The sequence below is a fragment of the Gavialis gangeticus genome, unplaced genomic scaffold, assembly GCF_001723915.1.
Source record: "Gavialis gangeticus isolate Ggan-Ray unplaced genomic scaffold, GavGan_comp1, whole genome shotgun sequence".
Classification (NCBI taxonomy): domain Eukaryota; kingdom Metazoa; phylum Chordata; order Crocodylia; family Gavialidae; genus Gavialis; species Gavialis gangeticus.
Genome location: NW_017729009.1, coordinates 13456210 through 13476676, shown reverse-complemented (window position 1 = coordinate 13476676; position 20467 = coordinate 13456210). Strand labels below are relative to the sequence as shown.

The 20467-nt window shown below is 40.5% G+C and overlaps 1 protein-coding gene across 2 annotated transcripts; it reads right to left on the bottom strand.

Moving 5' to 3' along the window:
• Window positions 1-693: 693 nt before the first annotated feature.
• YTHDF1 (YTH N6-methyladenosine RNA binding protein 1) lies at window positions 694-20457 on the bottom strand. Of its 2 annotated transcripts, XM_019510125.1 has the most exons (5): window positions 20381-20457; window positions 19808-19832; window positions 18038-18117; window positions 11155-12681; window positions 694-2209 (listed from the first exon to the last, which is right to left on the bottom strand). In XM_019510125.1, exons 1-5 carry the CDS (start codon window positions 20405-20407, stop codon window positions 2183-2185), a joined length of 1686 nt encoding a protein of 561 aa, XP_019365670.1. In that variant the 5' UTR covers window positions 20408-20457; the 3' UTR covers window positions 694-2182. The 2 variants fall into 2 exon arrangements, with proteins under 2 accessions (XP_019365670.1, XP_019365671.1); XM_019510126.1 differs by lacking the exons at window positions 19808-19832; window positions 20381-20457 and adding an exon at window positions 14558-14652 and having other exon boundaries at window positions 18038-18112.
• Window positions 20458-20467: the final 10 nt, after the last annotated feature.

The following is a 20467-nucleotide window of genomic DNA, read 5'->3' as shown; positions in this document are numbered from 1 at the left end:
CCCTGAGCCAGTGCCCAGCACCTTAAGGACTTGTGTATGCAACGGTTGAAACCACAGTCCTGCTCAGCCACAGAGACAGTAGAGGCAATAGCCTTGGAGCAGCTTCACTAGACACTGCCTGCAGGGCTCCAGGTGTGGGGTGGTAGACACCAGGTTGGCAATCTCATCAGGAACTGCCTTGAGGCTGAACTGGAACATGAGAAGTACCATGCTGGACTCAAAATGAGAAAGGCCTTTGGGCAGAAGTCCTGCTCTTGGTCTTCACCCTACTCTATGGCCAGTTGGCTTGGGCAGGTTTTGTTTGTGTTTTACTTGAGGACTGGCTGAGAAGCACCTCAGGGAGCAAAACCCAGCTGCAGAAGCCAGTAGGCTAAGGAACCTGCTGACTACCTTCCATAACCAGTGAATCCTGTAAGCCAGTTTTCAATTCCTTGAGTTTCTCTAGCAAACAAGCAGAATGAAAAATTTGCCAGAAATGCAAATGCACACTACATACTCAAAAGAGATATTCAGAGTAACTTAGATGTTTTAATGAGATTCCCAGAAAAGATCCCTGCCAGAGTGTTAGATGTTCCCGTTCGATCCATATATTAACTACTCTAATTGGTCCTCTGGCTCATAAGTTTGTAGAATACTGTTATAATACAGGCAGGCATTTGAATATAGGGGGAAAAAATGAAAATGACATCAAACTTGCTAAATATGTATTGTTTATTAAGGCTTGTATTCTCCTAGAGGAAAAAGTTAATCTGATGCTGTCCATTACTCCGTACAGGCAGTAACAGTCCAGAGACAGAGTTATACGTTCTAAATACAAGTCTAAATGATACAGCTTAAACTTTATTTAAATTGGAGGTCCTTTCGGAGTAAATAGTTTTCAGAAGAAGATATCTGCTTTCTAATATAGTAAAAGATCCTCTACAATAAACACGTGCAGATTCAGTGTGCTAGAGCAACAGGCATGAGCACCATTTTCATGCTTAATAGAAACTCCAGTTGGTGACGAGTTCTTCGACGGTTCCCTCATTCCACAAAAACATGACAGCAAATTCAGTTTCTTAAAACAGTTTTTTTACTCATCCAACAGAAAAAAATTAGACATACACACTGTCAATTTTAAACATCTGAGGCATCATCCATCATACTGTCCGTACTATTAGTTCCTACGTTAAAGCTCAGCATTATTGGTATAAAAAACAAAATAAAATAAAACAAAACAAAACAAAACTTTAAATGGCATTAGGATTTGGGGAAGAGGAAAGGGAAAGATTAAAAATGATCTGCAATTAACTAATAACACCTGAAAGCCCAAACAGGTTTAAACACATTGTCCAAAAACCCTGCAATGTTGATAGCATCACATTATTATTTAATAATTAAGCTACAGAAACAATAAAGCAGAATTATGGCTGAGAGAAGGCATCTCACTCTCTGCAGGATATGGTTTAACAAATGCACACTGAAGCACTGGTTAACAGAATGTGGAAGAGAAATATTTTCAGAGAGATAGAAATTTCACCGACAATTTGATTTCCTACTAGACAGAAAAAAACCAAAATGACATGTTTTCATTTGAAAAGTATAATTGTACACTTAAAATAAAAAGGTATTGTAATTGCACAAAGTGATCTGAACTTTTTGATTTTAATATTCTGAAGTGCAGTATCTCAAACAAAATTGTTAAAGTGACCAAAAAAAAGAAGAAAAAGAAAGAAAAAGAAAACAATGCATGGTTTCTTATACTTGCCATGAAGAAACAGGGCATGGGGTGAAGAGAAAGGATGCGTCACATGTAAAAATTATGAATATCCGACTTGGAACATAATTTGTGTCAAAAAGTCTTTGGGAAACACTAACATTTTAGGATGCTCATTTATAGTTTCATATTAGGTCAGTATAATTGGTTACCAACTTAAAAAAACAAAACCAGATGCACCTTTATTAATTGTTTCTACAGCATTGTACATAGAAAAGATACAAATGAATGCAGATCCACATGGGCAAAAATAAACTACAATGTACTTAAAGATGCAACAACTTAATTTCCCCTGCACGAGAATATATATTGGAGCTGAAAGCTTTAGTTTGTCCTGATGCCAGGATACAGCACCAGAATACTTTTTGTTTTTTCAGAGTCGAATTTAGTATCAGTTCTAGTATATATAGCAAACTGGGTTTATTCTTATTGTTTGTTTCGATTCTGACGTTCCTGCGAAGAGAAAAGCACAAAAACAAGATAATTTAATCATATGAAGAAGTTCAGTGACACAGCAGCTAAGAGTTTGGGAAAATGTCTCCAAATGACATCTATATTCTGCTCATAAAATTACAACACCAATTATGTCACATGACACAAATCAGAAGAACACATCAACATTTCAAGCGGAGGGACCAAATGCGAGCAAAGCACGGGCAGCGAGGCATAGCTGCTATATTAGTCACCGAGGCTCAAAAGGGGCTCCAGATGAGGGTCACAATGAAGGACTTCAAGTGCAGGATAAAGATTTGCAATATTTTGAGATTTCTGGATCATGTTAGCTATTGCTAACAGCAGCTGGGTTGGTAAGGGGTGGATAAACGTCAGTAGATTAAAAGACTACAATCAACAGCTAAAATTTTCCTCCAGTGCATAGGGGATTTAGCAGCCTAAGTTTCGCTGAAAGCAAAAGAGAACTTTGGCTCCTTGATAGTTTTACTGCAAACCGTTTCTACCTCCGACTACTCTGCTTGGAAAGGAATCTCGAGACTTCAAAGTCAGGAAAAAAGGATGGAAACACACACACACAAGCAGCACTTTTCTGCCCTTGTGAAATGGGTCTGGCTTAATACGCTCAACAAGAACTTCTGGCACTGGCACTGTATAGCAGAAGACGGGAAAGACAGTGGCTCCTTGAAGTTCCACTCCAAGCTCTGGTTATCCACCAAGTCAAGGGAAACACCGAGACAGCCCTCAGATCTAGTATGGGCAGTCCTCACCTACCCAAAGGCAGAAGACAGTCTTTGAAGCTGAGACCCTTTCACAGATAAAGAAGCAACTGCATTCTCCCGTCTTCTTCAGTGGAAAGAGTAGACCAGGGATTACTATTAGGCAGCAGCAAGGAAAACGAGGAGGGGCTTTGTAGTACCTGCCTTAACAGAAAAAAAAGTGGAGGGCATCCTAGCAAATGGTTTTTTTTGGTGTAAATTCAGATATTCACAATGTGAAGTTCCCAGTTACCCTGTTACTGCGTCAACATGACTGTCTTTAACAACTAAATGCTAATAGTTTGATATCTGCTTTTCCTTCCTTGCTAAGTCAGAACTGCTATATCTTACTTTGTAACTGTTTCCTTTTCACACCACTAAGTTTCCTTAAGGCAGATTACATGCCTCTGCATTATATTTGAATGACTATAAAAACTGCTGTGGGCCCCAAGGAGAAGCAGATAAATGCCATGTCCAACCAGTGGCTTTGTACTAAAATGCCTACTGGGTTTAACAGCATTTATTGCATGACATGAGTGGCTGAGCTCCCACCTGGCATCCAGAATCTGATTTCTACTTTTCTGCATGTTAAACCTCTTTTTAAATGTGTGCAATAGGCCTGCAAATATTCCAAACAAAAGTTACACACGTTATTGACTTCATGACCTTCTATCTACCTGTATTCACGCAGTGCTAACTATTTCTTACCAACACACACAAATAGAGATGCACTGATACACTGGTCCATATCATATTGGCACCAAGAACAAGAAGAATGACATTATTGGCGATCAGCTTTTTTTTGGCTGATGTGGCCGATAATGTCACTGATAAATGCCGCGGGCATGCACACAGCCACAGCACACACGTGGCCAGGAATGTAGCCCAGCAGCATGGAGACCAGTGTCCAGCTGATAAGTCTGTGGGGAGGAAAGGGGTGTGGGGGAGGGGGCAGACAGAGACCCCTACAGTGAGGGGAGAGTGGGGCTGGTATAGGGGCTGCCTAGCCGTGGCAAGGCCGGGTGCGGGGCAGAACTGTGGGCAGTGCCTTCCGCTGCTGCGTGCACCCCTGGGGGAAGCTTGGGACCACATGCCCCCTGGATCTGCACGCAGGGCAAGGGTGGGCTGCCACTGCAGGGTCAGGGCTGGGGGCTGCACCGGCCTCTTCCAGGCAGTGGGGCTGGGAGGGGGGGATACGGCAAATTTTCAGGTGGAGGGGCCTCAGCCCAGCCCCCCAGCAGGCAGCCCGCCCTCACCCCATGCACTGATCTGGTGGGCACATGCCCCCCATGACTCCCACGGGGTGCGCACAGCAGTTGGAGCCACCCCCTCACTCCCCCAGACAAGTTGCTGACATCTCTGTCCTGTGCACTGCCCCAGTTGGGCAGCCCCAGCCCCACTCCCAGCCTCACCATGGGGGCCTTGATCTACAATGCCCCCTTCTCCTGCACAGATGTACTGGCTAGAAGCTGCTCTCCAAGTTGCTGGGGGGGATATTGGCAATCAAATCAGTATTGGCTAATATGGCTGGTTAATAATTGGTCATTGATATAGGCCAAAAAAAATGTTTATTGGTGCACCCCAACACAAAAAAACCTTGTCTACTCAGGGCCTTCAGTCTTAGTTAAAATCAGAACAGATTTTAACAACTGTCATGGCCAGCTAACTGCATTTATAACTCATTTAAAAGCAGGTTTCAGTCTTTAGGCAACAAACTATTTTAAAACAAGCTGACCATTTATAATGGTTCATTTTTACTGTATATTTATATAACGAACAGACCGAACCAAGAGGCAAGTTAAAACACAGGTGGTTTGTAGGATCAACAAGTCATTTTAACACCTACAACAACCTTTCCTTTACAAATTCACCAACCTGGGGGGAGTCGTAGATATGCTGGAGGGTAGGGCTAGGATACCTCTGCAGAAAAGGACCTGGGGGTTACAGTGGACAATAAGCTGAATAGGAGCCAGCAGTGTGCCCTTTTTGCCAAGAAGGCTACTGGCATCCTAGGCTGCGTTGGTAGAAGCGTTGCCAGCAGATTGAGGGAAGTGATTATGCCTTTCTTTGGCACGGGTGAGGCCACATCTGGAGTCCTGTGTACAGTTTTGGCCCCCCCACCCACTACAGAAAGGAGGTGGACAAGTTGGAGAGAGTTCGGTGGAGGGCAACAAAAATGGTTTGGGGGCTAAGGCATATGACTTGTGAGAAGAGGCTGAGGCAACTGGGCTTATTTAGTCTGCAGAAGAGAAGAGTGAGGGGGGATTGAATAGCAGCCTTCAGCTCCCTGCAGGGGGGTTGCAGAGGATGGAGCTGGACTGTTCTCAGTGGCGGCGGATGACAACAAAGAGCAATAGGCTTAAGTTACAGCAAGGGGAGTTTAGGTTAGATATTAGGAGAAACTTCCTCACCAGGAAAGTAAGTAAAGCATGGGAATAGGTTACCCAGAGAGGTGGTGGAAGCTTTTAAGGTTTTTAAAGACCCAGCTAGACAAAGCCTTGGCTGGGACGATGTAGTTGGGGCTGGTTCTGCTTTGAGCAGGCGGTTGGACTTAAACAACTTCCTGAGATCCCTTCTAAGCCTCATTTTCTATGATTCTAAATTTACTAGGTTATTTATCAACTGTCAATAAAGCAACATTTGTTTCTTAAGGACAGCAGCTATAACCAGTGTTTATATACTTGATTTAAACAAGTTATGGCTATTAGCCAACCCTGGAATAATACATCGTCTCAATTTTCCAACCCTAACCAACAAGTCTAGGCACTGGATCTCAGCCTGTATATCAGGGTCTCCATCTTATGATGGCAGGTGCCCTTCTCCATTGCACTGTCCTAGCAGTTACTACTATGTTTCTAGTCTGTTCTTTACCCACCTCCTTTCTAATGTTTTTTGCTGTATTGCATTTCTTTTGTTTCTATTCACCCAGCGGCTTCCACACATTTCACAAAGCAAAGGCATATAGTGGTGGTTTGGAAAGGCTAGGCTTTCTAAACTCTTACTCTCAAGTATTGTAGGACCAGAGAAGAGACTTTTCCACAAGCTTTCAGCCCTATATTTGAAGGACACAGATAGGAGGCAGATGGTTGTAAGAGGTTCTGCCAGTAGCCAAAAAGTGCGTGCACAGAAACAGGACAGATTTGTTGCAGAACTTGGATTTATTCTATTACTCCACACAGTAACCTGGAGTCTCTTCTAGGAAGGAGACCTGGACCCCAGGCAGCCTGAGGTACCACCGATACATCAGAGCTCAAATTATCCCTCAAGCCAGTAAGCCACATTGCCCTAAGAAATTCCAACTCACCTCCTCTCACACCTACTGCTCTTTGCCCAGGGCAAATGGCAAAATGTGGCACTGAGTTAATAATGGAAGCTGGGAGGGATGGAGGAGATGAGTTCTCCACTGCTAGACAACTTGGACAGACACTGACCAATCTCTAGCCCAGAGCTGGTGAAATGTTGCAGAAAAGGAGGAAGACTTATGCTGCAGGATGAAGCCTTTGTCCCCACAGAAGAACCAGACGCGGTTCTGCCCTTACTGCTCACAGAAAGCACCGTAAACCCTCTTGCTAAACATTATTTGCCAAGGTCAGTGGGATAAGAGTCTATTAAATCTCTAGGTGCACTCCTCTCTGCTATAGCTGTGAAAACACCACTACAGAAACCTTTACACAGCATCTTTAATCAAGAAACACACACCATCAGAAGCACCTGTCTTATAAAATGCAACTGCACAAAGCTGCATTTTTGTGAGAAGGGCAAAACTGCTCCATTCTAAAAAAGCTCTAAAACGGTGAGCCCATCAAAAAAGGAAGACTGCATGCAACCTGCTCCTAAATCAAGCAGTAGCTCAGCAGACAAACAGCCTAATACAGACAAACTGATGTGCTTTCAGAAGGTCTCGAACATGCTGACTAGCCTGCATTCAGTTGCTGTAGAGGCTAGCTAATGTTTTTCAAATCCTAGTCTCAACGAGGCTCAAGTAGACAACTGGCAGTCTGGAGACACTGGACCTATAACCTTCCTGGATGGAATACAGTCACGCTCTCTATCCTAGATTAGCATTTCTCAACCCGTGGGTCACAAGAATATATATATATGAAAGGGCTGCAAACAAACTTGAAAAATGGATTCTCTTTTAAAGGAAAAAATGTGGGAAACTAGCTTTTCTCTTGCAGGCTGGCAGAGCTCCAGCCTGCAAGGGGCTGCCTGGGGACCCCCCATGCCCCACACACCTGCCACCTGCCCCACAACACCGGGAGGCTAGGGCCTGGGGGCAGGGAGTCAGGAGTGAGGGCACTGGGTCAGGACTGGCAGTTGATGTTCCAAAATGGGTGCTGGTACAAAAAAGGTTGAGAACCACTGTCCTAGAGCATTTGAGCCACTGATCTCTGAACCTCACGACAGCAGCATGCTGTGTTACTAGAGACTCAGGCTAACTAGAATCATTAATGGTCTGATCTATAAAGATTTTGTGTTATAAAATCTGTGCCCCAAATTTGTTCCAAGAAAAAACAAATACATAAACAATGCAACAGGCAACAAGATTCTTCTCCTATTGTGATCTATTCTGATAATGAAGAAAAGTTTTGTAAATCATATACTACCTTATTTCTTAGACATGATTAGCTCCTTAGTCATACCTCAGTAAAGTTTACCATATATTTTATTTAAAGAAACTTGATCCCATATTTTGGAATTACAATTTATCATCATACAGGACACTGCCACCACATTTTCTGGGCACAATTACCAATGGTATATTGGCTCTGAACAGGAATCTGGCCAACTTTTCCAAATACTTATATATTCTGGAATAAATCAACTCTCCATTTCTTCTTAGCAGGATTTTGGGCTACTGGACCTGCACTTAGCTTGTCCTCCTAACATGTATTAATGCATAAAACACTGCATCCTTCCTTCATTCCACAGAGACCAATTGCTTATCTTAAGCAATGCAGACAGCACTAGGGGAATCTTCTGCACTAAATCTTATGACTAAATTTTTTCCAAGCAGATTACACCATAGCTGTACAGGTCCCACTTGAAGTCAATCTTTGACATTTTGAAGTTAACATGAAAAGTAATTAGATTAACTTCAGATGGAATATAAGCAGCAAATGGCTTTTTTATTCCTAAAGAATATAGTCTGTGCATGACCTTAAAAATCAATCTGTTACAGCCACACTGCCCATCAGCAAAATTATCTAAAAATAAATTTAACTTGTTTCTTATAATAAAAAATGATTTCATCAGCAATAAATGAACTATTTCAGTATTTTTTCCAATTTAAGGATTTTTAAAATTCCTATCTTCATGTACTTATTATGTTTTAAAAAGGAAATGTAGACCTATTTGAATAATGATTTGACTCAAACCAAGTAAGATGACCAAAAGGATACAACATTTTGAAAACATGGCAAAACTGTATAGGTACATATACATTAAACAGACAAAGCAAATCCTTTAGACCACAATAAAAACTATTAATTGGCACTAAGATTCCTTTATTTCATATTTGCTCCAAGGTCCAAAGAATGGTAAAAAATCTAGATATCAGCTATGTGAATTTAAACAGGAAGTGCTCTCCAATAAGAAAACTTTGATTGGAAAGTTTTACAGCAAGCTACTTGACTGATGCAATTTGTTCACATGCAGAAGGTCAAAATAGATGTTTTATTCTTCTCAGAATATAATTTTACATAGACTGCAATACAGTCAGAGTATCATTTATCTTTCACTGCATCATTCATTACTGGTATATTTTATTGCTGTAGCATCTGTTATCTTTCTCAGTCTACTCCAATGGCCTACACATAGCCTTGTTTTGTAAGCTGTTAAGAATTGCCTGAAAAATATTTAATTAGACTTCATGGGTTTTTTTTCCTGAATGCATCATTCATTAAACTGAGTTCTAAAGTTTCCTCAGTATTAAGTGAAGTGGAAAATAAGATGCAATAATTGTTGAGAAACTAATCTTGTTAGAAAGCAATGGTCTGGTTCAGGCACAATTTATTACATATTTAAACTGATGTGGAAAACAGAAGTCCACATGAAAGTAATATAGAGGTGAGATCAGCTCAATATTGGGTCTGGTGCCAGTATAATCAGCTACTACAAATGAGAACTCAATTCAGATATCAGCATATGGCCTGAGGAGCACAGGACCAACAAGGGTTAAGCATTCAAGAAGAAACATGTTTAATCCTGGGAACAGGCAGCCTCCAACCATTTCCAATGCTTGACGCAAGAGGCATTTCAAATTTTGTTTTGTTTTTTTTAAACCTTGTATGGATTCACAGAAAGGATAAGTGACTTCCTTAAGTTTATGCACAGAGTATTTGGCAAAGAAACACAAGCTAAGCTTCCCGATTTCTAGTCCATAGCTCCACCCCACTGGATCGAACTGCCCCTTCTGAAGGTGGTAATCATGTTAAAGAAACAAGTAATTCTCAGTAAAAAAAGGTTTGCTAATAGGGCATTTTTTGTTTCATGGACACCATGAACAGCATGTTAAAAGCTGTGAATTCAGGGAACTGAGACTTCTTCCCACCATGACTAGGTAACAACAGGCCTAAAACTGTAGGTGGCTAGACAGAAAGTGTAGAGCTGAAGTCTGAATAGCTCTCTCAACCCTGGATGTTGCTGTGTTTCTGGGGAAGCTATATCCAGATAGTTAAAGTACTTTAGGGTGGGAGAGAGGGTTGTTTGTTTAAGGGGCAATAAGATAAAAGCCTTTAGTACAGCGACTTCCATTTTACCTCCAGAACTTGCATTGTGCTTCAAAACAGATTTTGAAGTGCATTTAAGTAATACAAAGTTGGCAAACAAACAGTTCCCTTTAACCACCAAAGTACAGGAAGTAGTACATAGTTCCAGTCAGAGTTCAGCCTAACAATCCTATATTTCAGGGGTGTCAAACTCATCAGGACCCATGGATCAGGTGAGGGATGCAGGATGGGATCAGGTCCACAGTCCAGTACCACGTGCTGGAACCAGCATGCAGGGCCAGTGCAATGTGGGTGCTGCATGCAGCGTGAATGCTAGTCCTACACACTGCAGGCAGCACACAGGGCCAGTCCAGGACATGTGACATACATGGTACCTATGCTAGATCAGCCCTGCACACTATCTCCAGCACCTCGGGCTGGTCTGTGGGACCAGTCCAAACTGGCCCCGGATTCAGCACGTAGCGGTGGTTCAGTGAGAGCATCATACGCTGTGTGCCCTGAACCAGCCCCATGAGCGGTGTGCAACTTACATACCAGCTCCTGCCCTCTGAGCCATATGCTGCGTACAGAGTCGGGGCTGGTCCAAGACCCACAGACAGCACTAGGGATTAGATGATAGGATTTTGTGGGCTGGATTCAGCCCACATACCTCATCTCTTAAAACCCATATTATACATGCTATGGCTTTACAGAATAGGAATGACTGATGTTACAGCTTTTGGACCCTATTCTTGGTCCTGGCTGATGTAAGGGCTATGAAGGTGACTAATATTTTATGACACATTCATATAAAAACATTAAATACACATGCCCCCTATATATATATATGTCTCCCAGCTTTTGGAGGTTTCCTGCTTACCACTACCCCATCCTGGACCAATTCAAAGTCCCGTGGTTTTTCAGACCTGGTAGAAGGCATGAGTCCTAAATACCAAGTTCTTCATTTATCTAAACAGGTGCAACTCAAGCAGCAGCAATACAAGCTTCACTACACAGGTTTCCTCAACTCTGTTCTCAAACTACCAGCTGAAAAGACAATAGTTTGGACTTACTGCTGGGGATGTCAAAGGGAATCAATTGTGATCTGCATTATTATTCAACCAGTAACTAGAGGGATACCTCATACACAGAAGCAAAAATACTCTAAGTGACACTGACTTGGTCTAACTTTGAAACTAGCAATCTCTGTATCCCACTAACCTCCTAAAATCAGTTTTCAAATTCCAACGGAATAGGACATAAGCATTAAAAGTAAGCTAACTTTTGGCTTGACAACCAGAATGACAACTAGAAAAAGTTAAGGCTGAAAGTTTCCCCCATCCCCTTCTCTGTAATGTCAAACATATCCAAGACCATTTACGCACACCCTAAAGATGCAAGCCCTACTTATGTTCCACCAGAGCAATATTTAAAATGTATGCATGTATGAAAAGAAAGAAAGAAAGAAAAACAAGCTTACCTTCCGCACTACCTCTTCTTCCTCTTGACGCTTTTCATAATGAGAAAAGTCATCAAAGATGGAGGTTGTATGCTTGTACGTAGCAATAATTTTAAGCACTTGTTTCGCTTTTTCTAAGGGCACCTCCTGTGTGTCACGGGAGTTTGTAACTGGTTTGTTGTCATTGTTCTCCAGCCTGATGTGTCTAAGCTGGTTGTTGGGCACGTCCTTCACAAAGATCCACTTGACATCAAATTTCCCCTTCCATTTGTCCTGAGACCAGACGCCTGCACTGGTGCCATAGTCCACAGGTGATTTCATTTCTGCTACTCCACAGAAATGTCCGCTGCCATTGACACTGAACAGCAAGTATACTGGACCCTTACTATTCATGGAACGGAAAGCACTGTCCAAGCGTTTGTTGCCATGTTCTGTGCTACACCAAATGGAATATTTAATGGAACGATGAATATCATCCTCAGAATAGCTCTTTATTATGAACACACGCCCATTTTTAAGGTTCCATTCAAAATCTTTAGGGTTATAGCTATGAGCAGCCTTCAGTTTTTCAAGAACAGGATGGGATTCACCACTTGGGACAGAGTTAGGCTGGGTATTACCAGTTGAGTTGCTATCATTACTAGTTCCTCCACTTTGGCCAAAAGCTGCATTTCTGTTGCGAGGAGCCACCCAGCGATTCTGGGGTGGCTGCTGAGGGCTTTGATACTGTGGTTGGGTCAATGGTGGAGGCTGAGCTGGAACAGGCTGAATAATTTGCTGCTGTGGCTGTGGGACAGATTGAGGAGATGGGATCTGCTGAGGGGCAGGGACTTTTGCCACAGGACCCTTATTGTCCCAAGTACCTATGTCCATATTATGTTTTATAGGTGGTGGAGGCAAAGCTCCTCCAATTACTGGTCCAGTTTTTGTTTTCATTTTAGGTTGTGGTTTTGCGGGCTTGCTGGCAATGGCAGCCCAAGAAGTTGGTTTAGACACTGGCAAATTTACACTTGATCCACCATTCCCAGAAAGAGCACCTGTCATTCCAGCACTGTTGACAACAGAACCTACTGTTTTCACAGCAGAAGTTGTAACATCTCCACCAATTTTAAGTCCAACCATTCCCTGTTCAATACTATTCATTCCAGGGGCTTTATTTAACGTATCATTATGAAATCCTGTCTGTCCATCCACAATAGTGCCACCCAGTGAACTGGGTGGGTAGCTATAACTGCTCCCGTAAGCTGAACTTTGAGTCTGCTGTCCTTGGGATCCACTTGTTCCCCAAGCTGAGAAAGCAGGATTTTCCGGGAAAAAATTAAATCTGTGTTGGTAGATGTTGTTTCCCAGGCCCCCAGGCTGTCCAAATACAGCATCGTGCATAAAATGATGATCTCCATTACTGAGTTGTCCATAGGTGGTGAGGTATGGAATAGGAGGATCTCCTCCAGTAGACCATGGTGCTTCACTGAGAGAATAGGGAAACCCAATAGATGGTGGATAATAACTGGACAAATAGGGATCAGTCATTGACGGATAGCTATTATTCTGTTAAAGAAGAAGAAAAAAACCAGGAGGGAATTTCAGATATAAGAAGTTGTTTACAAAACCAGCACGGCATATAAGCAAAACAGACATTTCTGGGCTCAAAATGTAAGCAATAACACTATTCCAAATTCCCTCATTTCAGCCTCAAAATTTTGTAATTTCTTATTCCATGAACAGTCCAAGTTTATGGCAGTGTTTCTCTTACATTCCTAAAGTGGAGAGGCATTTTCTTTCTTCACTTACTAGTGAGCTTTGAACACCAGTCTCAGATGAAAGCTAGTACAGCCATGACTTGCAAAATCCCTTTTACTGCCCCACAGAAAAAAAAATAGCTTAATTTTATAGGCTAAAAATCATGAGACAGTGCAATTTTTGTAATTCAGAAATATTTAGTTGACAAGTATGATTCTAATATACTTTGAACTTGTATGCTGTTCAAAGGTTAAGATATTTTGTTTACCCATGTGTTATGCAAAGATTATTTAAAACAATTTTGAAAAATGCAAAGGCAAAAAAAAAATGCTACTAAGATCCAGGAACAAGACTAGAAAGAATTCCATCAGACTTAGCACTGAAATTAATGTTATAGCTACACAAATATCATAGCAACATACAAAAAAACAAAATTAATGCAACCCCCAAACCATCAAATAAATGAAAGATGAAGAAATGGGCAGGTTTACAACCCTAAGAGATGCAAAACAAATTATTTATTTTTGTCACGTGTTTTTACTAAGTATTATATTAATATATTCAATACAGGCAACCAGTTATCCATAGCAGACTAGCAAAAGAGTTTGTTTTTGGAGAATTCATAACTTGGTCTGTGTGTATATATATACACACACACACATATATATACACATACACACACAGTATAAAGAACAGGCATCTGTCTTCTCAGAATACTTTTTATGTCAAAAAGGAAGTTAGAAATCATCATTTGATTTAGGGATGCAGCAGAAAATAGAACACCACTTCAAAAATAATTTTCCTCCATTAAAAAAGAATATATAAGTAAAATAAAACCTAATTTCTTGCTCTCATTTTTTCCACTGACAGAAGCCATTCTTTAGGTGGAGTTAGTATTGTACAGATGACTACAGGTACTCCTCACTTAACGTCATCCCGGTTAATGTTGTTTCATTATTATGTCACTGATCTATTAAATAATATGCTCGTTTAAAGTTGCACGATGTTCAGTTATAATATTTGGTCGCCATCTGCTAGTAGGTAAATACTGTGACGTAACTGGATTTGCTTAACATAGTTTTGCTTAAAGTTGCATTTTTCAAGAACGTAACTATGATATTAAGCAGGGAGTAGCTGTATTATATTACATACACAGTCTGAATGTTTTAATAAGACACAAAACTTGAGAGACATGAAATAAGACTCTGAAAAGGAAAAGGATCTAAAAATTCAGAGTTTGGGTTCTGTAATTTACCTTAACTTTCTCCTTCTATAGCAGCACTATATACATATAGAGAACCTAGACCATAGATCTCCTTAAAGAACTTGGGTTCAAGACTGGATGGAGGTCCATGGAAAGACAGCCAAACAGTTCCATCATTAAAACTGAGAGAGATGAACCCTTCCTGGTTCCTCCTTCCCTTTTCAACTGCTTTTTAGGGTCAGATTATCAAGACTTTTCCCTCTACACTTCTACAAATTTTCAGCTAATGTCCATTTTCTCCATTGCCTTCTTTATACACAATAGTATCCAAGTACAAATGCATACTAAACATTACGTGACATGTTTAAGATGAGGTTATTGGTAAAGTTTACATGAAAAATAAATCTTAAGATTAACACTATTTAATATGTTTAAATAATATCTTGCATCTTGTCCAGTATTTACTAGTTGTGAACCTACCTTTCCCAAAGACATTCTAGGCATGGTAAATTACTGCATGAACTAGTCACTTTGGTCTGAAAGTCAGTGGCTTCAGTCAGAAGTCAGGGCTTCAACTGCAGCCATTAAAAAAAATAATAATAATATCAAGAGCAACAAAAGCAGAGGTACCTCTGATTAGAAACAAGCCACTCCTATAATATGACAAGCGAAAAAAAACCAAAAACAACAAAACAAACACTGACATGCAAAATGATGGCAAGACCTTAAGCCAGAGAAAGACAAAAGGGACAGCATGAAAAAAGTAAGATACTGGTCAAAACTCAACAGAATGTTTCCTCATTTCATCTCTACCCCCGATATTGCAAACAAAAGTGTTCTGTATGATCCTTTACACGGGGGGACAAGGGTAGTGACAAGGGGCAAAATTCCAGCATTTCCAGTCAAGTTGGGAGGCCCCTGGGGACTCCTGAACATCAAGAGATTCCTTAAAATCCTACTTTGTCCAGGTTACAGACATATTTTTTTTTTCTTTGCTTGTGTGTTTTTCTTAAACTTGTAGCCAAAATATTTTCTGGAAATTTTTGAGCCATAGCAAGTTCATTAGTTTCAACTATCAACTGAAAATCAAAGCATGTCACTGCCCATATTCCCCCCCCAACAATACAAATTAGTTTATTTAACATACACATATGTTAAGAGAAACATATTTTAGAAGTTTCATGCACATTGTTCCACAGTTGGGGAGGGGCAGAGAAAGATAAATTGATTTCACAGGAAAGCAGATTCCACATCCTGGACTCTGCAGACTTAAATCATGCTTACCTATTTAAAGCTAGCTTTCACAGTTAACCTGGTCTATTTTATTCTGAATATTAAATGCCTAGTCTTTAAACCACTAGGAAGGCCAATTAATCCCACATAAATTGTGTAGAATGGCAGACTCGATTGGACAGAAGAGAGAAATCCTTAGGAACGGTACATCAATGGAATTTCCACATTCTCTGCAGAATAGCTCAATTGGAATACAACAGCATCAGCAAATGCTATCTTCAAAATATAAGCACCCATAAGAAAATACAGAAGTGGAAGTGGTTTCTTACCACGAAGAATTAACTCTTGTTCTTAGCTCATATATCTGTGTGTGCTTTTAACAGTTAGATTTTACATAGGCCCAGCTAAAAGAAACCTAGAGTGCAAGTGATTGAGATTAGCAGGTGCTTTGTCCCCAAAAATATTTCTGTTCTCTGAGCCATCCTACCAGGATTCCTTGAACTGTCACTGTCTAGCTACCCAGCATGGAAAGTTTCCACAAGCACCCTAACAGGATAAAAAAGTTTCACCAGATGTATTTGCAAAACATTCAATCTATTTTGTTTGGCTTTGTGCCACAGGGTTTAGGAGAAACCCTGATAGAAGTTCTTTAGTGCAACAGCCGTAATTTATCTCAACAGACTTATCCTTGACCTTTTAGAGCCTCTTCTCTAGTTCACTGTTTACTAACCCTTTGAGTTAATTGAGAATGGATCCCTTTTATCTGCCCGAGTGCTTTGCTTCATTGTCATACAGTGTACTATTTATGCAAGATCTTTTCATTCTGATTAGTTGTATATCTGAACTAGGATTTTTCCTACAACTTTTTTTTTTTTTTTTTTTACCTTGGATATTGTACAGCATTCAATATCAATTCTTAGCCATCTGAAATACTGTAAGAAATGTTCTTACTGCTTAGGAACCCTACAAGCACTACAGTCTGATACCATACCCTCAATTTCCATTTGCAACAGCCACTATTATTCTAAACCTGCTGCTCCCAACCTACCTTTAAAAAAAAGGAAAAATGGACACCTCTAATAATGAGGGATTGGGGGTTCTCCAACATAGAAAAAAAGTTAGGAAAAGATACTGAAGTTATACTTCATTTTCTAAATCTGTAAATTTGTATCAAAACAACGATAAACTGCATTTCTAAGTCACTAAGTTTTTACTCACTATTTAATATTGTTCATATATTCTAATATACTTTAATTTCACAATAAGCTTTAGTTATTCAGGCATATTTTAAGCAAATTCTACTCTTGGTCTAGACCACATACTAGGATGGAATAATCTGCAAGTGCAAGTTTAGCTACAACAGCTCAGTGAACAGTAAGGACTCATTAACTTGCTGCTGCAACCAAACTGCTTCCAGTACCTGAGCTAGTCCAGGTACCTCTAGTTTATGCTGAATTCTGCAGTGCCAGCACAACCCTGCAACAGGTTGCTGCTACAGACCTTATCAGTCCTATCTGATCTCACTGAAAATCAGTCTGTAACTGCCCTGTGAAAAACCGCACTTTGAGATACAAAAATACAAAATTCATTCTGCAAGGTTCAAAACAAGCCAAACATTAAAATTAAATAGCTACTTTCACTTATAAGAATACTAGGATGTTGCTATGCACAGTTTTAGAGAAGGTTCTTTAAACAAGAATAAGAGAACCCAATCCAAGATGTTAGAGATATTTAGCTAGTGTACTGTACATCAGTTGCAGAGACCACTGTATTATGCTCTCCTTAAATATCTGTTCAGCCCTTCTCATAAAGGAGCAACAGAACAATTACGGACCAAGAGGCACGCTATTCTGCATTTGAGGAATATAGGGAAGGATGTAATCCAATAATTTTCACACCTCTAGTTCTGAGGCACCTCATCTTCTCTGCTCTCATTTAAAACCATCTTAAGCAGCACTGCTTCTGTTTAAAATAAAATAACGTTCTACTGGAAAGTATCCTGCAAGTCATAGGCACTGTATCAATACATATTAGCAGGAAGCAGTATGTAATATTCAAGTCTTACATCACATTGCCTTACTCTTAAAATGAAGGTGCACATGTTTAATTTAGTATTTTAGACTATATTTCCATGCTAAGCTGTTTCTGTTTTCTTACTGTAAGCCATCCTGAAACTTTGTTGGGAACAGTGGCACATTAATTGAATAAATAAAAACATATGAACTCTAAAAAAAAAAAAAAAAAATCAGATTATGTATGTGAAGAAATGATATTTGCTGAAAGGTAGTAAGCAAATAGAGCTACTGTGCAAACTTCAAATCATAATCGTTACCAGGTGCATATAAAAGCAGAATCTCTCAGTGACTGTAACAGGTGCTCTGACTACTGAAGAACTGCAAAACCAAGGCCTTACCAAGAAGCAAGTATGTGAGATTTTACAATAACGCTTTGATGTGGAAAGTATAAAACAAGCTAGACCTGGACCATTACCTTCATTTTCACTTGTGACAAAGCTGGATAATACCAGCACTCTAAGCTAAAGTGCTAGTAGCGGTACTCAGTAATACTTAATGCACTGGAGCTGTTTCTTTTTCTATTTCCCTTTTAAAGCCTCACAGACTTTGGGAGTTATGAGCATAGGAGAGCCATAGTAGTGTTTGCCACATACCTTACTATGCCCAATCTATACCTTAGAAACAAAGGTAAGTTAACACAAGATACACTAACCTGATTTGACTGTCCAGAAAGGTAAGGTTCAAAGTCGTTATCATGAACTGTATCCTTCTGATGTAATGAACCATTTTGTACTAAAACAAAAAAATTGCAATATGTTATTACATTGTTTAATAACATTTCAATGAAGAACCTCATCCTAAATTAACTGTAAAAAAATAGAGTACAGTAAATCCTTCTTGTGACATTGTCATTAATCCTTGACAAGGAAAGGGGTCAGATTTCTCTAAAATGAAAGTTTCCCAGTACACTCTGAAAATCATTACTGCTTCCAAAACTAATCTGAATGACAATTTCAGAACATCTCATACTCAGTTTTTTCCTACAGCTTGCAAGTTATAGTAAAATGAAGAACCTGCCATTTTAACAAGGGTGAACATGCATGTTATCTCCAGGAAATGTTAGAATCACAGAAAGGCATTTCTTGAGAAGAATGTGTGAATATGACTAGAGGACATAGCAATAACAGGTGTCCCTACTCCATGCCTATGACAGTACAAATAACAAACATCTGCAGTTCATACTGAGCAGTTCTTTAAAAAGTTGTGTCAGCAGTGATAAAATAATGGCTGTTGGGTGTATTGCTTGGAAAATGCATCAAAATGCTATCTTAAGCTTCACTTTCCTCAGCTGTAAACTGGAAATACCTAGCTAAAACAAAGGGACATTTCAGGGTAAACATTTGCAAAGCTCTCTAAAAGGCACACTGGGAAGGTGCTAAATAAAAAATGCAAAATGGTTATTTAAATTGCATCACACTTTATTTTTGTCAGTTATTGTGAAGCATAAAGCAAGCTGCATGCATTAAGTCTTTGCAAAGTAGTCCAACAGTTTCACAGAAAGGCTAAACTAAAAACAATGCCAGAGAAAAGAAAAATACAAATGCAATTCTTTTAAACAATGACAAAAATAGTGATTTAAAATGGGTACAAGTAAAATAAGTTCAGGAAAAGCTGTCAAGGAAAATAGAACAGTATGCATAACATAACTCAATGCATTTATAGAGCAGGGGAAATAATCTGAAACTTGTTGAGACTACAGTGGTTTGAAAAACAATGAAAAATGAAATCTGAAGGATATTTGTATGGCAGACCTATGCCTATGTAAACTAATGAGTGGACCTGCTTCCATGCTAACGAGTATGTCATTATTCATAACTATTATAAATAAGTCTATTATTACAGTAACATAACTGACTTACAGCTAGGCTAGTTACTCATGAGACAACTTGCTGGCAAAGTTAAATTTTTGATAAAGAAGGTCATACGCACTGTCATACCGGCTTATTACAGGTACTTGTCCTGTTTGATTAAAATGACTTGTAGGAAAAGAGTTGTACACACCAGCTGTCAGACACCTGCCAAATCCAGTCCAGTGACAGAGCAATACTGATATAGCAGAAGCAACCCTGGGTGTATGTTTGTGTTTTTAATTTGTCTTTTAAGAATCTTCCACACTGTGTTTGTAATCAGTAGCCTTATTTAAGGCATCTTTAAAAGAGAGGCAAATTCAAGCAGGAATGACCATCCAGCCTTATGTGGACAAAACATCAAAATAAAAACGCTCAAAACACACACATGCGAGGAATCCCATCCTTTAGAAAGCGCACAAGCAAGCAAACAAGCTCGGCTCCCAACTCTGCCAATGAGAAACCACAGTATTACTGACTTGCTTGCCCACTGCGGTCTGCCAGCTGGCATCAAACATTTAAATAAGATCCAAACAGAAAGATGCATCCCCCCCTTAACATTTTGCCCCCCTTACCTTTATTCTCCTGTCCTTTCGGTCTCTGCGATGCCAGGAGAAAGGGGGGGGGGGTAGAAAGAGAGAGGAAACCCAATCAGTTTTGTGAAATGCTTTTGTAGAACCCAAAAGTTTGAGGTGGAGAATGACCTGAGCAGACCTCATCCTCCCCCACCCCCCATCAGGCTTTAGACTTCATACCATGCACAGACCATGTATAAGCAGGTGCTTTTTTGGCTAATATCAAGCAACACAGCGTGCACCTAAACCTCCAAGGCTCGGGGCTTGCATGGAGGAGGCTGGCCTGGATCTGCAGAGCGCCCACAGCAGCCGTCCTGGGGGCAGCACACTTGCCGGGGAGGGGCGATTTGGCCTTACCTGCAGCTGGTCTTGGGGTGGGAATATTGGGAAGGAGAGGGACGGACAGACACAGACGGGAGGAGGAAAATGAAGATGAGGAGGAAGAAGGAGGAGGAACAGGAGGAGGAAAATGAAGATGAGGAAGAAGAAGGAGCTGAAAGAAGAGGAGGAGGACAATGAGGAGGAGGAGGAGGAGGGTGGGGGAGGGGGACCCCGTGGCGGTCCGGCGCTCACCTGAGGGTCGACGCTGGTGGCAGACATACTTCATGTAGGGCCCGGGGGTGCGGGCGGCGGGCGCGGGGCCCGTGCGGCCGGCGCGGA

What these genes read in the sequence shown, in the direction of transcription:
- YTHDF1 (XM_019510125.1), bottom strand. Translation starts at nt 20,407, where the DNA reads ATGTCTGCCACCAGCGTCGACCCTCAG. An exon ending in CCACCAGCGTCGACCCTCAG is followed by an intron (nt 19,833 to 20,380) that starts GTGAGCGCCGGA and finishes CTGGCATCGCAG; the next exon opens with AGACCGAAAGGACAGGAGAA. An exon ending in TTTCTGGACAGTCAAATCAG is followed by an intron (nt 12,682 to 18,037) that starts GTTAGTGTATCT and finishes CTTCTTTAACAG; the next exon opens with AATAATAGCTATCCGTCAAT.